This window comes from Anarhichas minor, unplaced genomic scaffold, assembly GCF_050575085.1.
Source record: "Anarhichas minor isolate MPS153535 unplaced genomic scaffold, ASM5057508v1 ptg000026l, whole genome shotgun sequence".
Lineage (NCBI taxonomy): Eukaryota > Metazoa > Chordata > Actinopteri > Perciformes > Anarhichadidae > Anarhichas > Anarhichas minor.
The window spans coordinates 13,333,768-13,357,422 of NW_027466472.1; the positions used below are offsets into that span (position 1 = coordinate 13,333,768).

The 23,655-nt window shown below is 43.9% G+C and overlaps 1 protein-coding gene across 1 annotated transcript; it reads left to right on the forward strand.

Annotated features, from left to right (window-relative positions):
* The first annotated feature begins 2,718 nt into the window (after window positions 1–2,718).
* Window positions 2,719–19,389, forward strand: arhgap32a (Rho GTPase activating protein 32a). The gene is made up of 21 exons (XM_076100706.1): window positions 2,719–2,807; window positions 3,871–3,976; window positions 5,341–5,432; window positions 5,701–5,785; window positions 9,178–9,264; window positions 9,370–9,507; window positions 9,673–9,765; window positions 10,488–10,610; window positions 10,791–10,868; window positions 11,978–12,059; window positions 12,596–12,745; window positions 13,089–13,191; window positions 13,837–13,981; window positions 14,338–14,420; window positions 14,759–14,866; window positions 15,013–15,158; window positions 15,237–15,450; window positions 15,862–16,010; window positions 16,158–16,232; window positions 16,331–17,011; window positions 17,192–19,389. Exons 1-21 carry the CDS (start codon window positions 2,719–2,721, stop codon window positions 19,387–19,389), a joined length of 5,025 nt encoding a protein of 1,674 aa, XP_075956821.1.
* Window positions 19,390–23,655: the final 4,266 nt, after the last annotated feature.

Here is a 23,655-nt window from a genome sequence, read left to right on the forward strand (position 1 = left end):
GGATACCAGGGCGACATCCATCTGTGCTGCTCCAGTCTCCTGACATCAGAACACGTCTCCCTCTAAGCGCGACAGGTAGAGAGGGCTTCTTTGTTGTAGTACACGGTTGACAACGGTTTTGCGTAATACTTTTTGATCTTACTGATAGAGAAGTGGTGCAAAGACTGATTTACAGCAGTTGATTCCAAGTTTTCTGACATTAAACCTGCATGGGAGATTGTGTGGCTCCTGGATTGACATTGTCCTATTTCTCTCACCTTATAATGCAGAACTCTTTCTTCCTCTCTGCCGTGGACAGTGACACATACAGAGCAAGATCTCCTCTTCAAATCACAATTGTGACCGCCTTGTCTTTTTATAGCTCTTATCTATTTGGGGCATTTCCAAAATAGTCTTTTCATGTGTTGTGGCGCTCGCTATAAGAACGCTCACTTGTTCATACGTCGCTCTCTGTTGTCTTCAGCTCGTCTTTCAGACGTAAACAAAAGCCCATGACCCTTCAGCTAGCCAGACTCCTCTGCAAATGTTCCTTCACTTGAAAACACTCGCTGATGTCTGATGTGGTACAATCGGCAAGGTCAGGCTTTGAACTGTGTACCGTGCAACATTTTTTAACATTTATCATGGAATGCATGAAGCCACAAGGAATCTCTGCCCACTCAGCACCACATAGCCAAAATATTGTAAAACAAGGCAAAGATATTCCCCATTAGGTTGATGACTGTGCAGTTGTTTTTGTGTGCTCCGCGGCACTAATCATATGTACTCCTAATGCTTCCAGGTCTGCATAATTTGTCAACACACTGCTCATTCATGCGACTTTCCAAACACTTTCCCTCCCAAGTGACCTTTTGTAAAACGGCGCTCGATGTAACCTCTCAACATGAAACTATTTTCCGTCTGTGTAATACGTTGGCTCTCCTCTGGAGAGGGTATGGTGTGTAGAGAAGAGATGCAGCCCGAGATGTGGATAGAGTAGAGTCCGGCCTGTGTTCCTGCCGGCTCACATTCTGCTGAGTCAGGAGGTTTTTTGGATGTCAGTCGACAGCAACCCAGTGAGGCTACGAGGGGCTGGTGGGAAACTGCTAATACAGCAGGGGCCCGGGCTGATGAATTTACTCGTTACTCCAAACATTTCAATGGCGATTAGCAGACCTTCTAAGGGAAGTGGTAAAACAACCTCCTTTTTAATTGGAGGACTTTTTTTTTTTTTTTAATGATGCGTCAGGACTTACTGAGGTGTAAGAAGAGGCTTGTTCTTGTGCCTACATTCCCTGAAGTCATTGTTTAACGCCAAGCACCCACATATGTTTGGAAACTAGTTGTGGGAAGACTGTAGAGGAACATTAGGAAGAGTCTAGTTTCGCTTCATCAGGGCATTCTTTCAGTTTGTTTACAGTATATATAAAGACAGGAGGAGTAACAATGGAGTGAGAGTGATGGGGGCTCTCCCGATCGTCTCATGGATTCAATATGTTCAAGGCAAATGTAGAAATATATTCATGAACATAAAAGCGGATGCCAATATCAGAATTATTTTGTCAGTATAATCCGTCGGACCGTTTTGTTGTTGTTGTCGTATTTTAAGGGATCTGGTAATATGGCTAGATTGTCAGTTAAATGCACCGTGTAAGCCGTGGAAACATGCCAGCTGGCTGAGCTTTTCTGTGAGGAGTAAGCACGTTCTCTCTTCCTATGGGTGCTTCCAGTTTCTTCCCACAGTCCAAAGACATGCAGGTTGGGCATATTGGTCTGGTTATATGTGTTAGCCGTGTGACAGACTGGCGACATGTCCAGGGTGCACTCTGACCATTGTGAGCTGGATCCATTCCCAGGATGGATAACCATGGATGGATCGAACTTATTACCTAAAAGAGGGGGCCAACGGATTAAGTAGTAATGCATGACCCACCGTAGTGGATATCATATTAAAGTTCAGCAGATTTGCAGTTGGGCCTAATCAGTTTATGTAAAACCAGTCGACACACAGTGAGCAGTGAAGGTTTTGGGGCCTTGTTATCATGTTTAAATCCAAATGATTTTGACTTCTGCCAGAGTGCAAAAGCAAGCAGGGACCCATTTTGAGATTATTCAATTTGTATGGAGGCATTTGCATTTGACAAAAAAAAGAGTAACGGTAACCTTGGTTTAATATTTGATAAAGCCGGGATTGACTGAGGAGTTCCAACTGTGTTTGACATTTGAACTTTGCCTTAGATGATATATATATATATATATATATATATATATATATCTGTCTGGAAAAAAGTCCAAGTTTTAATTCATCACGTAATTAAAAAAAGAAACAAAATAAATATATTCACAAATAACGACCCTAATCCAGGGACATGTACTGAAGCTGCTATGACGGTCTTGACATTTCCTTGAGCACGATATGATAGTCAGTGCTATGCTAAAGAGAAGCTGATGTTCTCATGAAACCATCCGATGAATTTGCAGCCTGACGTGCATTATCACTGAAGCAGCTCCCCCCCCCCGGCACTGTAGCATGATGTCATTTTAGATTACAGTCTGGGCTCCGTGGACCGCTGCCTTGAGAGTCGCACACGCTGCCTCCTCGAGTGGGTTGTCATCTGGCGGCTTCGTTGCGTCGGACTCTTCCTCCCACATTCTTCTAACCGCCCGCCCACCCACCCTCACGCTCTCCTTCCCCTCACGTGTCTCTACAGCGGGCCGCCGTTGCAGTCGGGCAGCATCATGGAGGCTGGATGCGTGGTTGCCGCGGTGATTGATAATGCTGCCTCAGGACCCCATCGTCAACCAGGAAGTGGTGACGTCCTTGAGGGGTGAGTGACTCTCTTCTTCTGTGTTTCATGTAAGCCGAGCGGAATTCTGTGATTTGTTTCTGTTCTATGGTGCTTCTCCAGGAACACCGTTTGGTTTTTATATATTGTACATGTTATGGTATATCTCTATCTATCTCACAGTCTGGAAAAAAGTCATTTTTGTATGAGATTGATTGAGATGTTTTATTTGTTTATTGTCATTGTAAATGAGAACTAGTTCTCAATTGACGTATCTGGTTAAATAAAGGCAAAGAGAAGAATGCGTTTGCTTTTGAATGAGATGAGTAAAACTAGTAGAAATGTAATGGTGAGGCTTGAACATGACCCTGTTTTCAGAGTAAGACAGATAGAGGGAAACTGTTCCTGTGTAACGCTCTATTAGGTCCAAAGCTCACTGTATGTGCCGTGTTTTTACATTCTGTGTCGTTAGCTCTGTCACTCTGGGTCACATAGGTGACACTGTGTGTCCGTGTTCTTTGCCTCCTGTCCTGATTTCACCTCCCTAAATCACTGTGACAAATCCAAGGCCTGTCTCTCTGCTCTCTTTGTTGCTCATAAAAGTTGAGCGGAATGCACCTCACCCTCCACTCCCGAATACACTGAGTCACATTTCAAGTGAAAGGTTTTTGTGAAGCAGTCCCCTGTGGGTGGATCGCCTTTATGGAGCTCTGAATAGACGAGCTTTGCTTTCCTGAGCGCATACAAAAGACGTGGCTTTTTGTCGACCCTCCCGTTGTGAGAGATGCTGCCATTTTTCATCTGTCCAGAGGATTTGTTCCCATCTAGATCTAAGATTTTTTTTTTAATGTTTTATTAATGCATTTCTCTCTAAATATTAGAGATTTAAACAACATGAATTTGTGTGCTATGCTGGTGCAATGTCATGCTTTGAGTCCAAGCCACATATTGTGAATTCATCTCCCTCACTTGCTCCCTCTGGTGTATTTAAAATGAACCACAAATCATATTTGAAAAACCCCAGACTACATGGATGTAAGCAGTATGTCATGCCACCTTTCTCTTGTTTTAATCCTTGTATGTGAATGCCTGTCTGTTTCTGCAGAGATGTCCTACCATCTACTGACCTGGACAAGGACGACGCCTTACCTCAAGCCACCAACAATAATCCTCCAGAAGAGAAACAGCCACAGGAGACATCCACTGCCATGGTACACGCCCACGCACACCACTCTGACTCATCACTCACACAGAACGAATACTTAAACGCACACCAGCGGACATGCCGCCCTTCTTCTGCCATGAGCCTGCGTTGGTTGTGTGTGTGATTCACACCATGATGTCACCACAACATGATGTCACTCAAGTCATGTGGCACTCGTGTGAGAGTCGGTGGTCAAAGTGATGAAGGTGGGAACTGGTGCAGAAGTGGATTCAAGGATATTTCACCTTCATATTGAGAGGGAGGGGGTGTGTCATTATGTGACAATATTGTCACAAACAAGTCATTCCCTCTCCCCTTCAGTTGACTTCTGGTTACCCCAGTTATCCTCCACATTTGCTCTTTCTTCCCCTCTCTGGGGGAATATTCCTTCTGTTTTAAGAAGCGAAGTGTCTATGATGTGTGACAAAACACCTGCAGTTTTTCAATTGTACTTTGAGTACAGCTGATTTTGTTTTCATGTATATCATTTTTTCTTCATACATTTTAATTTAGATTTTTAAGAGGGCTTGCACACTCGTCACATGTCCACAAACAAACTCAATCCAATTAAAACTGGACAACAAAACACAGCAAGACCTAAACATTACTGTACCAATATAATATAGATGGCAATACTTCATTGACAAACACATAGACCAACATGTCTGAAGAGCAACCTTGTTCAGATTAATTTATATCAAATGATCACGTGACCTGACATAATTTAGCATAGCAGAATTGAGCATAACATAACATAAGTGTGAAATAATAATAAAAAGTTAGTGCTTTACACGGATCCAGGATTAAAACATTTCAGGACTTTGGGCAAATAAACTCAGGAAATTTAACAGATAATATACGTTAAGAAATGTAACAGTATCTTAAAAACAATTGTAAAACTGACACAACATAGCTTTTTATAGCGTTACAACATTAGCATTATATAAGTAAAACATAATGTACAGTAATACTATAACATTAGCATATTGTAACATAACAGTAGCATAGTATACCCTAACATAACATTAGCATAGAATAACACCAATAGCCTAGAACACAACATAATAAAACATTAGCATAACACAACATTTGCATAAAATAACATAGCTTAACACATAGCAAAGCATAACCAAATCATAACATTGTTATAATGTATTATACTAGAAGCATAATAGCATACCAACATAACCTTAGCACTAATGTATAACTCACTACTTTATACTTATACCAGGCGTTTAAGTTCGTGTCCTGCATCTTTTGCTGAACAAACAGTGTTTCGTGCTGATCAGCGTAATCAAGTGTAATCGCCTCTCCGTCCGTCGTCCTGTGACTGACCGACACTTGTTAACGTGTGCTTTCTCTGTCGGGCAGGTGAGGAGTGACGACATCACAGAGCTCCCCGCCGAGCCCCTCCTGCGTTCCTGCGTCAGCACGGCCAGCATGAAGGTCAAGAACGTGAAGAAGTAGGTGCTCCCTGTGACGGTGTCGGTGCTATTATGGGCTGTATAAAACAGGGCTCTTATTTAGGCCAGTGAAATGAGGACCTCTAAAATGACGTGCGCGGCACAGACAAGCCTGCCTGCTGGGTCTCTTAACCCTGTCCCCTCACACGTAGGCCCTCATAGGCCTTTTTCCCTCTTTTGCTTTGCTTTGCTTTTCTCTCCATCACAGTGTCGGTGTGTTGAATACTGATGAGGGGCTCTTGTGCTGTCTTATTTGTTTTTTTTTTAGGCTGACGTTCCCCAGAGGTCACTTCCCCAGGTTGGCAGAGTGTGCCCATTTCCACTATGAGACTGTTGACTTTGGCAATGTACAGGTGAGCCCTGAAAATACTTTCTTACAGCAGAGAGTTACTATGTTTAGTAATTGTGTCTTTGGCTCAAGTTCAGCAGCCATTTTGGTCAATTGCTCCCGAAATGCATCCTTCTTGAAATGCAATCTGGCAGTCGAATCAATATACTTGCTTCTCTTTTCTGCACAGTCTTTATTGAATTGACCTTCTTTTTCATGGAAATGTCACATCACAGTTGTTGGAGTGTAGTTTATCAGGAGAGCTATGGAATATACTTTTGTCCAGAATGTTAATCCACCGTGCATAAATCATTGTCTTTTTATTAGTCCTATTCCTATTAAAGCCGTGATCTGCAGTCTATTAATGTGAGAATCATCTGACCTGTAAACCTGTGATCCAGACTTATTAGTTTGACGTAAGCACATGATGTCACCCAGTGAGTAAATGCAATACAGCAGTTTTCCTGAATAGACTGCAGATTCTATCCAGGATTTGTAAGCGATGACTCATTTTGAAAGTCAAAACCTGTTCTGACAAAAACAACAGGAGGCGTGGGAATACATGGTTACAGGTAGCTGAAGGTAAATGCTATGTTGTACACTATTTTAGTCATGAAGTTTGGGTACAGATATTCATGTCTTAATTCAAAACACCTGCAAAAATAATGACCCTTAGCCTCAGCTGTACTTTATGATAAGTGCTCATTAGCCATTTGTTAGCATGCAAACCCAGAAGGTAAACATGGTAGATGTTTTACCTGCTTAACATCAGCATGTTGGCATTGTCCTTGTGAGCATGTTATGTTAACACAATGGCATTTAGCTCAAAGCAATACTGAGCCAAACAGTGCAAACAGCATGGCTTGAGTTTTATACACTGTAATCCATTTAGAGAAAATCGGCACGTTGCAACATTAGCTGCAAAGACTTGATTTGAATATCCCGTGGTCACAGTTGGTAATTATGGATATAACGACTCTTACCAGCCAACGAATGATTTGAATGAATAGGCTAAGAAGTATATTTAACTTTTAAGTACATTTGCAGCAGTGATCATGAGAAGCAGTGAAGCACTAGTGGTTGCGCAGTCGTGTGGAAGTGTCTGTTAGCCGCCTGGTTAGCCTCAGTGCAGTTCCGCTTGGTTGCCAGCAGAGTGCAGCAGTCGTCAACACAAAACGAGTGCGTGTGTATCTGTGCGGGCTGAATATGTGGCTTTAATGGACTACAGTGCGGGAGGCTGGACCGGTCTTAATTCCCAGGATGCTTTCTCTCTGTTGGGTAAACATCCCGCTGTGGTTGCCATGATGTGATGGCTCCGTCAGCAGAGCGGAGGCAAGAGAAGCAGCACAACAGTTTCAGTGACCTCGAAAAGCTCCACAGGGAGAAGAAAAGCCGAGCTGAGCCGGAAGAGGAATATCAGTCTGGGGAGACGATGACACTGAAAGCTGTCGGCACACATACACACACACACAATAATTTAATCTCATTTAGTTCTTATTCAGTATCTTATTTTTGATTCATAATAAATTATTATTAATATAATAATAATAGTACATTTGTAGTTTTTCTCAACTCAATGTGTGAAATGAGTCTTTGTTCTCGCTGTGGCGGCACAGGAAGGAAGGCAGGGAGGGTACTGATCATCTCTCATGTATCCTAATCGCAGAATAGCTCAAGGACAGCAGCCTGCCTCTGTCTGCAGCCTGCCCGACTGATTCCTCTCCAGATTAGCTCCAGTCTCGCCTTGAGATTGGAATGAATGTGAATTGTTTTGAAATGAAGAAGGGGTCGTCTATCTATCTTGTGCAGCTCCGCCTCTGTATGATGGATGAGCTCGTGCATCTGTGTGTGCCAGTTGAGCCCATTTACTGCCAAAACCCCCCCCCCCCCCCTCTGCTTTGTCACTGGAGAAAGGAGAGCGGTTCAGAGAGGGGGGGGAGGGCGACGGAGGCAGAGTACAGGAGAGGGAGGAGGGGGAAGAGATGGAATGAGGGAGGCAGGAGAGTGGGTAGGGGGGGGGGGGGGGGTAAGAGACACTGGGGGGAAGCATCCTCTTTTCATATTTCTGCTTTATGGAATAGAGCAGTGAACGCGTGGTGATCTAAAGCCCTATAAATGAGCATTTCACGTTAGGCAGCAGGGGACGGCGAGTAAGGAGCTGCCAAGGTTTAGCTAGTTGGAGGAGCTTACTGAGGTCCAGGACTCCGGCTGAACACAAACAAAGAGCTGTGGATGGATATCTGAGATGCCTTAGTGGCAGGTAACCTGGATGTTTGGATGTGTATGTATTCAGTTTAGCTTCTGGGTCTAAGAATTTTGTGCATAAAATAATTTGTGCACAAAGGGTTGGAGGTCTGAGCTGTGTTAGCATGTTTTATTTTGAAAGGAGCAGTCTTGGATGTGTGAGCATCATAGAGGAATTGATGCTCACACATGCCTCCAATGGAAACTTTCAGATTTGTGCTGTTTTTGTTTCATAATTATTCATTTTCATCAAGCTAGTGTTTTGTTTCATCCTAAATGGATCATTGTTTTTCTGTAATTCTCTGTGTGATCCTGCTTTCCATCATGCGTTTGGCCTCCTGACCCTCATCGGTACTTAATTCAGCCGCTCAGTTCAGGCTTTTACGTCAAACAAATCCTTGCAGTGAATGAGCGCTCTTCCATCATGACTTATTCAAGAACAAATCTCTCGTTCTGCATTTTTTTTGTAAGTTTGGTTTGCTGTATTACTGTTGAGCAGTAACTAGGTCGCTGTGGGTTGTGTAACAGTGTATCTGGATGAGTAGCTATCAGTTATAAATAACCAGAACTTCCCTTGGTTCCAGCCTTTGAAGTCTCCTCTACAGTAATGTCTATCAATGTATTCCCAAACTTCTCCGAGGCTTTGATCTTCTCAGTTTTCGGGCATATAGAATATTCGTTAGAGAAGAAATTTGTGCTAAATCTATACCACCCGCGAGCGCTGATACTTTCACGGTTTATGTATTATATATGTCATACTGCATGATTTATGGCAAAGTGAGAATATGAATCAGTGCTTTGTTGGTGGTAGAGGAAAAATACGGCACTCGTTTCTCAAATTAACTTTATCATGAAGGCTGTCAAATTCCAAGAATCTGAATTTCTATAGAGATATTTTTTTTCAATGAAAAATCCTTTAACGTACATCTTTTTTTATTTTTTAGGCAATACTTCCTGTAATTCGATGTTACTTGAGGTTTTAAGGTTTTTATACTCTAACCCATAGCTCAGTATAAAAGCGGTTTTACTATTTAATGGAAAAGTGTGGTTTGGGCATGATGTTCTTGTATTCCAGGTCACATACAGAGAGGTTGTTGTATTACATGCATCCATTATTTAGAATGTGGGTCCTCTTAATATTGGCTTCTCTGTCTCTCTTTATTTCTCTCGTAGCTGGCCTTTGCAGAGGGGCAGAGTGAAGGACCGAAGGCTGGTCTGGACTCCAAAGAGCTGGTCTTTCTGGTCCAGATCACTTGCCAGGTAACATTACTTGCTACATTCTGAAAATAGACTACATGGTTTAATATCAAAGTACCTTTTTTTTTTTCCCTCAATCTTACGAAATTTTCTGTCTCTATTTGTCAGGGTCGAAACTGGCTGGTAAAGAGGTCCTATGAAGACTTCCGGGTGCTGGACAAACACCTGCACTTGTGTATCTATGACCGCCGGTACTCCCAGCTCCCCGAGCTGCCACGATACGAAACATTAAAGGACACTGTTGAGGTATCGCAGAGCTACAACTCCAGCATCTCTGATTTGTGAATGTCATTACTCAGATTAGAAATGAATCTGATTTAAAATGAGTCTGTTCTGTTGCATGATGAGTGGAAAATGGCTCTTAAATTGTCCGACTTTACTTAATCTTGACAATCTTGTGTCTGCATTCAGTCAGGAAGCAAGATGCTGGCCGCCTACCTGTCCCGCTTCTCCGCCATTGCTGACAACAAGATCAACTGTGGTCCAGTGCTAACATGGATGGAGGTATCTTCTTACCAGCTGTTTGCTCTCTTCCTATCAGTTATTCACTCCAAGAAATGACCCCATTCAGTGAATTCAATATTTAATATTCACTATTAATATTTAAGTAGTTGACTTAAAGGAACAGTCAGACATTTTTGGGGGAAATACAGTTGTTTGCCCCGAGTCAGCTGAAGAAAATTTTATTCATTTCAGAGAATAGTTACAGGATATTATGGCCAAACCCGAGGATTCACATTTATCACATGTAACGATTTAAATGTAAAGAAAAGACTCTGGTTTAGGAATATCTACGTGTTCTATTTCTGGATGAACAGCTGCTTGGGCATCCTCATAGGGATGCCAGGTTTGTGCACCTACTGTTAGGGGTGGTAGCATTCTGCAGAAGTAGGATTATTGAACACTTTTCCATCTCTTGAGATTGTTTGAGATACGATTACTGCTGTAAATCAATTTAAAAATAAATCCAACACAATATAATTGTATGATTGGCGAGGCAAGCCTAATGTAAACACCAGGGAAAATACTGATTACTTTTTTTTACAATCCTACTGCAGTAACATATTGTTTTGCTGTTCGTGTGAAAAATACCAGTACTACTTGTCTCCCAATATCATTTGAAATAAAGCAGGACCAGCTGCTTCTTCCTGCTTCCAGTCTTTAGGCTAAGCTTTGCCAACATGTCTAACTCTAACTGTTTCTAATGACATTATTCTCTTTTCCAGATCGACAACAAGGGGAACCACCTTCTGGTGTCTGAGGAAGCCTCGATCAATGTCCCTGCCATCGCTGCTGCCCACGTCACCAAACGCTACACAGCCCAGGCTACAGACGAGTTGACCTTTGAGGTAACCTCTGTTATATAAGCCATACCAGAAACTTGATCCAATTTTGTTTTTTTTTGCATCTTTGAGCCGGATTATTTTCAAGGGGAAATATGCACATTTCTGATCCCATCGCAATGCCTTTTTTAACGTGCTCAGCTGAGATCCGACATTGTTCTCATCATCGCACTCTTTGTGACCCAGGTGGGGGACATTGTGTCAGTCATAGACATGCCTCCCAAAGAAGACACGGGCTGGTGGAGAGGGAAACATGGCTTTCAGGTAAATCATCTGCTGTGCTTCACTCACACTGATGTTTAATAGAGACGGGGCTCAACAGTAAGGGTTGACAGGTTGCCATCAGGGAGAAGAAAAAAGGGAGAGCAAAGAGCAAAACATGCACCCCAAAATAGATACATTTCCAATATTTGTTGCATTAGTGATATTTGAATATTGCTGTTACAGTAAGAAACAGAACACGCTGCAGGTGACAACACCTGCGCTGGTGCGTTTACTCTACAGTTTACTTTACAGACATGGCAAAGCAAATTATGTTGTTTGACCGTGGGGTGAAAAGTTTGCTTAAGCCATTAACATGACAAACGGATGTGCAAATTTATTCAACTGAAAAAGAACCAGATAAACCTGAACAAAAAACAAATTGGAAGTTTGTGAAGTCATGAAAGGAAAAAGCATACCAGCATCTTTGAGCTGGATGGAAAATTCTACTGAAAAGCATTTACAACAGGCTGACGTATAGCTGCAGAGTATCTTGAACAGTAATTTCTCAAAATATAAGGTGAGTAAAAAGTGCAACCATATTTTCAGTTCCGGCAACCAAAAAAGCTGATTTATTTTATATGTTAGTGTCGAGCCCTGAGAGAATAATCAAATCACGTTGATCAATTTGAATATTTGTTAGTTTTACAGGAAGGGGAAAGAGAAGGATTTTGATACAAAATATTACTAAAATACATCGCAAGAGATAAATGAATCATCAACACAGGGATCACAGGACTAGAGCTGGGATTATACTGTTGATTTCACTGTGTCTTTAAGTAAAATGGTGTGTCTTTAGCCTGAGGGATGAAGACGCACTGCTTGGTTTTTATATATCGGCAAATATGAGTTGAACTCAGCAAAAAGCAGCAAGTTTGTTATTGCTGTTGAGTGACACCCTGACATGCTTTGCACAATAAGAATGCAAACCTGCTATTTTCAGCCTGAAGCAGCATGAACCCTCATGCTTACTGACCTATTTCTGCACCTTCACCCGACGACAGTCTGCCACAGCATTAAACACCCCCACTGGTCTCCTTTTGAACTTACGAGTGTACCAACAGCTCTGTCTCTTGTCTTGACGCTGCTCGCCCTCTTCTCTCTCCCTGCAGGTTGGTTTCTTCCCCTGCGACTGTGTTGAGCTGATAAATGACAAGCTTCCCCCCAGTGTTCAAAGCTCGGTGCCGAAGCCAGGTACTCTTCAGTGTGTGTTCGTCCTTTTGCTCGATGATTTATTTAAGACTTGCTCCCAGGATGTGAGATGGATTGATTTAAAGTGGCTGCTGTGTGTGTGTGTGTGTGTGTGTGTGTGGTTGGTAGATTTGGACGTAAGGCCTGTGGTGTGTTTTTGAGAACCCCCCCACAGTTCCACACTGGATGGTTTTTTTCCGGGGCAGTGCCCTGGCTTTACCCGACACAGATAAGACCTGCAGTGAGGTCACACCCTAGGGAAGACCTTCTGAGATGGTTGAAAAATGCTTATTTCGGTGTAACCGAGGCTGTAGCGAATTTGTGTCCAGTGAGAAATTGGGATGGTCCGTCTTTGCTTCTGGCCTCAGAAGCCTTGGTGCTGAATATTAATTGTTCAATTGTGTGATGTCAAACTTTCTTATGTGGTTTTTCTTATGTTCATTCTATGTCTATCTTCCTTTATTGTAGGGCACTTTGTGCTGCATATTTTGTGTATGAAATGTGCTATACAAATACCGTGTATTGTCATCTTTGATCAGTGTGCAAGAAGCATGGGAAGCTTGTAACGTTCCTGAGGACTTTCATGAAGTCTCGACCACCGCCTCAGAAGCTGCGTCAGCGCGGTATCCTCAAAGAGAGAGTGTTTGGCTGTGACCTGGGGGAATATCTCCACAACTCAGGACATGAGGGTAAAATATTCCCACAATGGCTTCTTTTTTTCCCCCTATTTTCCATCGTGTAATTCTTACCTGCTGGCAGTTCACACTTAAATGTTTCACATTTTCAAATAGTAAATACACCGAGAAGGGATTACCCAGTGAATCGGCTGCCTGTATAGGGGATTTGGGACGCGTTGCTGTGATGTTTGATGTGAATTGAGTCGGTGGTGTGGATAACCAGCTAGCAAGATGTGCTTCTGCATAGATCCTTGTAGATTTGCCAAAAGCTGTGTGCCTCTATTTGTGTTTTTCCAGACGTGTTGAAATGGCTGTGGTATGACGGCCTCTCCTGACTCTCTGCTGTCTCCTGTAGTCCCGCAGGTTGTTAAGACCTGCGCTGACTTCATAGAGAAAAATGGAGTCGTGGACGGGATCTACAGACTGTCTGGGATCTCCTCCAACATCCAGAAACTGAGGTTTGTACCCCTTTTGCTAATTATATTGATTAGAAGTTTAACCCAAATATCCAGAATGGATCAATAAAATAGCTGTAGCTACGCTCACTGTCCAAGTGTTTGTTTTTGAGCTGCTTCTTCTGAAACCCATCAAATACAATTTGATTCAAGCTGTGCAGCTTTGAATGGCTGTAATGATTTTCTCATCTATTCTATGTTTGCCAGGAAGAATTCATGAAGCAAACTCTCATTAGCGGATGAATCAGAAGGCTCATAATCTGGTGTTGTGTTGACAGCCCAAAGAAAAGGGACATTTTCTCGCATTACAAACTTGTTAACCGTTTGTCACATCGCATCTAATTGTTTTAGGATATTGATAAGTAGGTAGTGACAGTTTTTCTTAACAGATCTAACAGTGAGGTGGAGCAGGTAGTCTTGTTTTGTTTGGGGAGGAATGTTATTAGCTTTTGGCAGCATTATCAAAGTAAACTGTAGAATTTCAGAATTTGAAACGCTAATAATGAATTCACCAAGCAGTATTACCTTGTCCAAAGCAGCTTATAGTGTTGAAATGTTCTGCATGTTTTCATGTTTTCAAACTGACAGATTGGCAGTAGGACGACTCCCACGCTGTTCCCTTATCATCTTCTTTCTGTCTTCGTCTAGGCACGAGTTTGACTCAGAACAGGTCCCAGACCTGAGCAGGGACGTCTTCAGACAGGATATCCACTCGGTGGGCTCCCTCTGCAAGCTGTACTTCAGAGAGCTGCCCAACCCTCTGCTCACCTACCAGCTCTACGACAGATTCTCTGTAAGGACCAGAGCGGTGGAACTGGGGCGGGGACTTATGCTGCCCACAGATATGGGGATGGAAAAAGCTGCACATACCCTGTTACTCAGTGATGATCAAAGAACTGGAGAAACAATGTCAAATTTCCAGCTCGGTTTTAAGTGCCGTTCAAAAAAATGGGGTCATTGCATTACGCTGAGCTTTCTAAGAACAGCAGGGGATGTGCACGCTTAAACAGAATAGCAGATTAAGTCAGCCAAAACACTGGCTGCTCTGAATATAAAAGGGGAAAAAGAGAGTGGGACTGTGTTAAGCAGCTCCCTCTGCTGTGATTATCAGCCTCTCAGTGACGTGTGCTTTATCCTCTGTCTTCACAGGAGGCCGTGTCTGCAGCCACAGATGAGGAGAGGCTGGTCAAAATCCACAATGTCATCCAGCAGCTGCCTCCTCCACACTACAGGTCGGGTTTAAAGCTCACTGTCGCACCCTGGTGGCCTGAAGTGGATTCTTATTTTTTTTTTTATTTCTAGGGAAGGGAGTCAATGCGGTGATGCTAATTTTAATAATGTGATGTAAAACTCCGCTTTAGATGATTCTAATGTCAGTCTTATCGTCTCTCAGTGCAGCATAACATATTAAATTACTAATATGCATTAATCCTGTTTGTTGGATGCACTGAATTGACTCTGTCCTGTGACCCAGAATTGTCCATTTTACTGCCTCAAAAGAAATTAAACTCAAAAGGCAATTTTGACAGGGGGGAATGCATATTAAATATTTGCCTTTCTTTACCTTCAGAACTCTGGAGTACCTCATGAGACACCTCTCCAACCTGGCCACCTTCAGCCCCGTCACTAACATGCACACTAAAAACCTGGCTATTGTCTGGGCTCCTAACCTCCTCAGGTGACTCTTGGACTATGTGCAAACTGTGTAATTGGCACCGATGGCGCCAACGTTTCCTTCTAGTGTATCTGTGACAGTGAACTGGGGCATGTCTCCGTGGTCCAGAGCTGTGAAATAGGTTGTGCTGTTCTGTAACTGTGTTTCAGGTCCAGACAGATCGAGTCGGCCTGTTTTAGCGGCACAGCGGCGTTCATGGAGGTGCGTATCCAGTCGGTGGTGGTGGAGTTCATCCTCAACAACACCGAGGCTCTCTTCAGCGCTAAACTCAATGCCATCATTCGTGAAAGCACAGGTTGGTTGAAATAGGAACGAATTGACATGTGGCATCTGTTCTGGGGTTAAGTGCATCTCTGAAACACCTTATTTTCAGGGAACAACATTTTATCCAGACCCAAGTCCTTGCTGGTCTGCTCCCCATCCACAAAGTTACTGTCTCTAGAGGAGGCCCAGGCTCGCACTCAGGCACAGCTGGGCTCCCCGGCCACCACCCCCTCCCTCTCCCAGAGTGACTACATCGAGGTTGGGGAGGGACCCGGAGCTCTGCTCGGCAAATTCCACACAGTCATCGAGCTCCCGATGGAGAGGTAGTTAAATGGACCGCCTGATCAGTCCTCCTGTTTATTGATTATATGAATTTGTCTCCTTCATGAGCATGCGAAAACATGTCATCATTTACAGCTATTAAAATGTGTTGTGAGGATTTTTTTATGTGTGTTATGTGTTTGTTTGTTTTTGGATGGTTGTTCGAACAAAACAATTAATAGTTCCTAAAAATTTTGAAAAGTGAGAAATTGTAATGGACATTTTCACACATCTCTCACACGTTCTTCACTAAACAATTAATCAGATTAAAATATGATAAAAAATAATCGTTAGTAGCAGCCCTATTGTTTTGTTTTTGTCCTTTTTATTTAGTTTTGCTTGTGTTTAGGTAACTGCCACTTCTGATAGATGAAACAGCGGGTGATGAAGATGATTTGTTTCTTGTGTTGTAGCGGAAAGCGGCCTCCAGTTAAGCCTAAGAAGTCTCCTGTGGGGAACTGGCTTTCCTTTTTCCATCTGGGCAAGTCCTACTCTGTGTCCAAGCGTAAACTGAAGCGACACCCCAGCGAGCCTAACGAGATAAAGAGCATTGCACTGCCAGGTTAGATCGCCTCTGCTGCTACCGAGCCAGAACACATAAATCAACCTGTGCCTAATCTTGACAGTTCGACGCATTGAAATGTTCTTTTTAGAGACGGTGGCAATTCATTTTATTGAGAAAAATGATTTATGCTGAAAATATTTGCAGGTGGAAGAGGAGATAGCGGCACATTGCGCTCCACCAAAAGTGAGGAATCCCTCACCTCTTTGCATAATGTGGAAGGTAATTATTCATGCACACTACAAGTGATTTGTAATGTCTGTATTTCTGTGACTACAGATGATTCAGTCTAAATATGCATGTGCTTTTTTCCGTCCCAGGGGATCCCCCGAGTTACCGCCCCCGCAGACCTCGTTCGACTAGTGAGGCCGTTTCCGGCGTCCGTAGAGACGACGTACGCAACGCAAGGAGTAAAGACGACCACAGAACCCACCCGCTGAATGGGAGTCACAGTGGTGCTGATCGTGTTCGCACTGCAGCATGTATTTCGCCACCACACCAGGAGGACGATCTCGATCTTTGTCCGCCAGCTGAAGGCATCTATAGTTTGGACTTTGATCCCATGTCTTTTCAGTGCAGCCCACCCCCGGCGACGCCTGGGCTGCAACACAACAAAGATGGAAATAAATGGAGGAAGAGCGCAGGCTGTTCTAGTGAATCAGAGCCCATCTTCTCTGCTAACAACAACATCATTGGCCACCAATCTCCAGACATTAGCCCTGTTCTCTGTAAAGGTGGGAAGAAGGTTACCTCCAAGCAGCTCTCTCCTAAACTCAGGAAGAAATCATTTAAGACGCAGGCAGATGTTCAGAATGCATCCGCCTCTCCTCCACCTGTTCCCTTTCCTTCTTCTTATCCCCCAGCAGAGAAGTGTAAAGCTCCGCTGGCAGATGGGAAGGAGCCAAGAGCGCCATACCCACACTGCAGCCCACTCAGCACAGCGAGCCAGGGCTCAGCCCTGACCGACCTCAGTCAGGCTGCACAGAACCTGCCTGATCCAGGTCAGTACCACTCCTCTGTACCATCAGACATACTATTTACTGTATATAGTTGGTATTTATTTAAATATTAAAGCACTCTATAGTTTCTTATGAAAGCTTTTGTGTCTTGTCCCATCATGTCTTACCATAGCTTTGTTTGTCTTGTCATACTGTAGCGTTGTTTGTCTTATCCCTCCCCAGGAACAGATAGACTTATGAGTTCAGTGTCTGTTCTCCCTCCTCACCCTCCCTCGACGAGTGCTGCGCGCAAGTTGGCGTTGGCTCTGGCTGAATCTGCCCACAAGGCCAGCTGTGGTTCCCAGAGAAGACGCAATGTCCCATCGCAACCCCTCCAGAGACCAGAGGCTCCTCGCGCCCAGGACAGACCGCCCCGGCCCTCTGTTCTCGATCTTAAAGTGTACCCCCAGGAGTACTGCGGCCCTCGCGTCTCCTCGGTTTCCCAGTGGCAAACATCAACGCACGGCCCTGTAGAGAGCCACTGCCGCCCTCATCCTGTTCATTTCCTACCTGCCCACCTCGGCTCTGAGCCGTTGCCGGTCATCGATGGAAAGGAAAGCATGTGCAATTTCACACCTAACGTCAGCCCGCTCGGGTCAGGGAGCTTGGATGAAGGCAGTGGAAAGAGGAGGGACCGCAGGGAGGAAAAAGAACTTGCCACACAAGCAGAACCTACCTATCAGAGCGTTGGGGTGTCAACACCCACCCAACCTGTCTGCTCCGCTCAGAGCCCGTCGACTTCCCCTGTATATGTGAACACTGACTCTATCAATGTATTTAATTTCCGCGCTGTTCTGGCAGAGACCTCCATGCCTGCCTCAATCGAGGAGGTCATTCCACGTCCATTACAGCCCTCCTCAACCCATCACTACAGCCCTGAAGATGACAGACCTCCTGGCCCGGTTGAAGATGTCTACGGCAATCATCATCACCATCGGCCGGTTCAAACGGGACGAATGCCTGCACCTCACTGCCCTCCGCAAAAAAACATGTACAGGCAGTCCTCTGAAGGCCGCTACAGCACTTTAGGGTTAAGGCAACCTTTGTCACCTCAATATGAACGTTACAACAGAGATGAGCACCTCATCAGTGGCTGCCACGGGCAACCAGGCCAATGGCAGAGGTCTGAAGATAGATCGGTCGGGCACCCAGCCATCCGGAGGGCTCGCTCCTTCCACGCCCCTCAGATTAGTCACTACAAGCTGGCAGAGACAGAAGTCCTGCCCCCTGACACCATGTTTTATGTCGAGCAGACGTCGAGCCAGGAAGCGCCCTATCAGAGGCTGATTCAGACCGGCATTCACCCTGTCCGGCAGCAGTTTGAGAACACGCGTGCTGACTACCGTTACGGCCCCTATTCTGATATTAACCCAGTAGATGGCTCGCGCTATTATGGAGAGCCCTGCCGGCAAAGCGGCATCCGGCACAGTCAGTCTTACACCATGCGTTCCACAAGGGAAAGCGGACCGTCGGATTACTACAACTACACTCCACACCGTGTCCCTCCTGTGAACAGGGAGCTTTGCATAGAAAGCAGTGACACTGTTGTTTACGAGGCGAGAGATGCAGACGTTTTTGAGAGAGTCTTATATCAACCAGGCAAGCAGGAGAGTAAATCCAGACGACAAAATAACGCTGTTTCTCCTTATGAGAGCCCTGTCTCGTCGGCTGACGCAAGAAACAGAGACATAATGCACACAAGAAGCAAGTCAGACCCTGGAAACGCCTTCCTCCTCTCCGCTAACAGGACAGAAAGCCAAAATGTGGAAGCTACATCCCCGAGGTCTCAAAAGGCAGACCCTGAAGTCGTCAGGCAGCAGTACGGTTACCGGTCAAGTGCGGAGCCAGGACCAACCAGGCGGATTCAGATCAAAGAGGCCTCCTCGCAGCAGCCTCCGCTTCGCAAAGTCCCCTCTCTTCCAGAAAGGGGCTGTCCTAACATCGAGCGCAACACCAGAGGCCACGCACGAGTTCATGACCAGGGTCGATTCCTGATGACCAACGCTGTCAACAGCTACTCTGATATTGTGAAACCCGGCATCCTCAGGAGGCCGGGGAGGTCGCAGAGCACCAGAGAAAACCGTCACTACTATCATTACCACGCCAAATCCCCGCTCGATCCTGAACATCTGGGATCCTTTTCCACTCAGCCCAACAGAAGGACTCAGAGCACTAAAGTCAGACCCACACAATATGACCACAAGGAGGGGTATTACGCGGCGCCCAGACTTAAACCCACAAGATCCGGTAAAGCCGTTGCTGGGTATTTGCCCGGCCAGGGCTGCATGTCTCCCCGTGGGCAGAGACTGCTGTCCAAGGCTCTGGGTCAGGAGGCTTTTTATCGTGCTGCGCTGAGATCAGAGGCCGGGGTTTACGACTGATTGTTAACCACTGGTTTTATCCGATTGTACGTCGGGGCCAAAGGAAAACAGCACTTTATCCTCTGCCAGACCAACAGACTGTTGTGTTGAAAGTGTGTTTGTTTTAACCGCCAGGAGCTGCTAAAAAAAAAAAAGAGTGAAGTGAGGCTGCTGCTGAGATCATACTGGGAGTTTCACATTTTGCAGCAGCTTTTGAGGGAGCTCAAAGGGAACAAGTGAATCGTATGCAGATGTTGTCTTAAATTTATTTGAAAGTAACGCTAAGAGAGAGAGAGTGAAAACGAATGGCTTGCATATTTTATTTAATGTCTTAAGAGATGCCAAGCTAAAGTGTCTGGTTTTATTATTATCAATATGATTTCAGTAAAGGAAAGTGTATAAAATAACATTCATTTTAAATGTATTATATTTGTATAAATAACACACCGCTAACATGTGGCCAATGTACTGTACATTTTGTTTTCTATTCTAGTCTGCTCAGACTTCAACAAGCACTTTTGAGGAGAACAGTGTATGAAACACCGTCTTAATGTGGTGTACATGAGGCCTCTTGATATACAGTATATATATTTTTTTCTGTAAGAAACCGCTTGCTCTGAATCATCGTTGAATACTAAATTAGCACTTTTGGAGGGGTAAAATGGAGGCTAACCTCATGGTTTTAAAATTTTTCTTTATCACACATTGTATAATGCAAACTTAAAATAACAATGAGTGCTATGATTTCGGTCAAAGCTTTCCACGCTATGAAATATGCTACACATACAGTAAATGCAGTTAGGTTAAAAAAAAAAGAAGTGTATTTTGTATAACATTGTGGTTTTGTCACAAAAAATGATTTTCTTTTCTCTTTTTAGGGAACTTTTAACAATGTGATGTTTTACATGAAATATGATGTTGTTTTATTCATTAAAGAGGCTATTTCAAATCCAAACATGTACATGAGGGATACTCTGTTAAAGACATGCGTTATTTTAGTGAGCGTCTTCAAAAAAAATAAAGATATCTTATCAGTGATGAATGTGTTGAACTCGTGTGTCATAGGTAGATTTTTAGAAATTCTTGTATTCCAACTCTATTTAGCATGTAGAATCTGTGTCAGATTCAAGATGGATAGTTTGAAAAATAATATCAAAAGCACACTATCTTTCCTGGTCAAAAACAAGTGCTTTTAGTGGACGTTAATTGACGATGTGACCCGAAGGCTATCCATTGCAGCTTGTTTCTGTTCATGGGGCTGCAGGTGACCCTTTAATCATCTTGCCAACTGACCTCCAGGTTGTGAGCTCCCCATGTTAAGAGCACATGAAGTCCCACAGGGGCGTCTGCTCACCACCAGGTGGCACTGTAGCACTGCAGAAGATGCAAAGCTCCCAATTCATTCCTGGGAGATCACAGACTTTGATTTGCTTGTCAGACGCCTCGCATCTGTTCAAAAACATTGCAGAGGATGCTGACTATTTTATTGTTTGTGCTGCTTTTGAATTTTCAGTGGTTCAGAGGTTCTAATGAGAACCACCAGGATGTGATGTGTAAACATTTATTGAGTGTGAGAGGATGCCTCCGGTGGACTATAGTGACCTCGGCTGGGATGACATGCTCTGAAAGCGAATGCAAGGTCGGCTACTCGTATACCATAAGCCTGTTGCTTGAGAACGCCCATGTAATCACAGTTTAGAGCGTGTTTGAGCGGCTGGAGGGATAATCAGAAGGAATCATCCAAGGTTGTCCAGAGTGCCTTGGGAATTGTTGCTTTGATAGAAATTATTAAAGTGGCCCCCCCCACCCCCATCCCCACCCCAGATCAAAACAGCCTCCCATTCACAGCTGACTGAAAGGCTTGGTCTGTGGTGAAAAACCATTAAGAGGGCTCGTTGCTCCTGGAGCACTGAGCCATTGTTTATTCATCGGCGCATTGGCATTCAAAGTGCATCCTCACTGTTCTCTCTCATAACCAACAAGTTGCAATTTTTATGCATGTGAAGGTTGAAGGCAAATTATTTATGGGAGACCGGACTTGAGGAAAAGAGAACAGCCTCTAGCAAAATGGTTTACGTTGAGAGCGATCCTTTTCTATAGGCTATTGAATTCACTAGATCACAGCGAGATGTGCATGTATTATTCAACGTTTCAGAGAAAGAATTGTTGCCCTGCTAGACAGCCATCTGCTTTCTGGACATTGTGATGCATTTGAGACATGCTACCTTTCAGGATCCGGTTACAGTCTTATTTTTCAGCGGGGGGGGGGGGGGGGGCAAATAAAATGAGTGGAAAAACGGCTCTCCGGTGTCCCTCCCTCAAGCTTTTCACCTCCCCTCGCTACCAGCAAAAGGTTTTAAAGTAAGAATTATCTGAGCAGAAATTGCGTGCGTGTGTCTTGGCTTGTCTGAATTGGAAGAAATGGTGAGCAAGTTTGAGGTTCAGCTGCAAATGGGGGAGAACTTTCACCTGTGTGAGAAATTATTCAAGAACATCTGGTGTCGTCCAGATGCAGAGATGGAATGTGTGAGGCGTGTGCTGCCAAACACCAGCAGGTGCAAGGTGAAAGGACTGCCACCTCTCCGGGGGGCAGGTGATCTGCGGGATAATAGTTGCCCCTACACACACCTGAGGAGATTACTCTTTAGAATTGCACACAATTGTGCATTATAGACTTTCTATATTCTGGAAGAACAATTTCAAATCCTTAATGGTTCCTTCTGTGAGTGCAGTCTGCAGATTTAGCTGTAATATAGCACATGGCAGGAGCTGTGTTTCCCTGGTTCACCGCACTTTAGTGGGCCAATAAAGAACCGTTTTTGGTTGTTCATTACAGTCTAATGTTCCATTACAAAACATTATTGGAATGTTATGAATGTACACTTCCTCATTGTTTTTTTGATGGATCTTGACTGAAGTGCAGAGCATATGGAGTAAAAGCCCATACTTCTAAAAAAAAGATATGAATCCTGCTGGGGCTTATTGTGGATTTTTTTTTTTCTCTTGTGAATATGAATAAATCGTCTTTTAAAATACTGCAACTATAGATAGCACTGTGTGATGGCCTTAAATTGTGCCTTAAAATAGATGTTTTAGTGAGCACATCATCTCATTACAAGCTAAAGCATCCATTTTTTTTTTTTGGTGCTTTCCCTTGTTGGTGTGACGGAGGAAAAGTCTGATCCGCACTCTGCGCATTCTGGCTCGGTGCCACATTATCCTCTGTGTTGACGGTTGGGAGATGAGTTTCACAGGAGCTAAACAAGTAGACGGCAGTTTCTACTTTTAGGCACGTTATCTTTCCAACATCTCACTGATTATGTAGAATCTGCAGCCGTCTGTGTGCCAATGCCCTGTGCATTTCAGTTTTTGTATCCAATGCTTGATATATTTGTTGCCAGAATGACAGACAGAGAAAGTTCTCAGAGATCATCTATGGCTCATTTAATTACCTAGTTAACATGACAATGGATTCTAATTTAATTACAGCCACCAAGAGAACCTTGTTAGTACGTCAGGCAACCAATTAGGCCCTGGCTATGGACAGAAATATATATTTTATTCAAGTGTATCCATGGTTTTTGAAATAGAAAATCAGCATGCTTTTTTTAGAGGGAGCAGCGGTGGGAGGGGTGGAGGAGAACCAGGACGCAATGCTTTGTGATTGAATAAGTGATTAGACCTCAGGTTTACACAAAGGCTCCTCACTCGCAGTAATGGCTGCCTGTTAGGGCTCAGTTTTTTTTTATTTGACATTCACATACATATCAAAGTGACTAAGCAACCAGAAGACTGAGTGCTGGCCCAGACAATGCAAGGCTCCTTTTCATGTTGCAAATAACGCTCTTGACCTTTAAATGATGAATAATAGCCAGAGAAACAGAATGTAATTATCCAAGGCATTACAGTTGGTCCAAAAGGCAACCACCAGTTGAATAAGCTGTTGCCAATGCGAATCCATTTGGGGGCATTTACTTGTAAATGATACATCTGTTATTTTTGGAGCATGGCTCTATAGTGCTGAATACAGTTCGATGATTTTGAATTTAGCAAACGGTTAAACCCATAAGGCATTGCTAATGAGGAAATGAGAACAAAAGCCACAGAATTCAAACAGTTCCAGAGAGTGGGTTTTTGTCCATCACAAATATAAAAAAGAAAAACTCCCCATCTGGATCACTGAGCATTTATTGTAACCATTGGAAGAGAGGCCAGAGTAAACAAGCGCATGCTCTGTTGATGTGCAGACTCAAAGGCTTCACTGGTGCTAATGTTGTTGCCACTGCT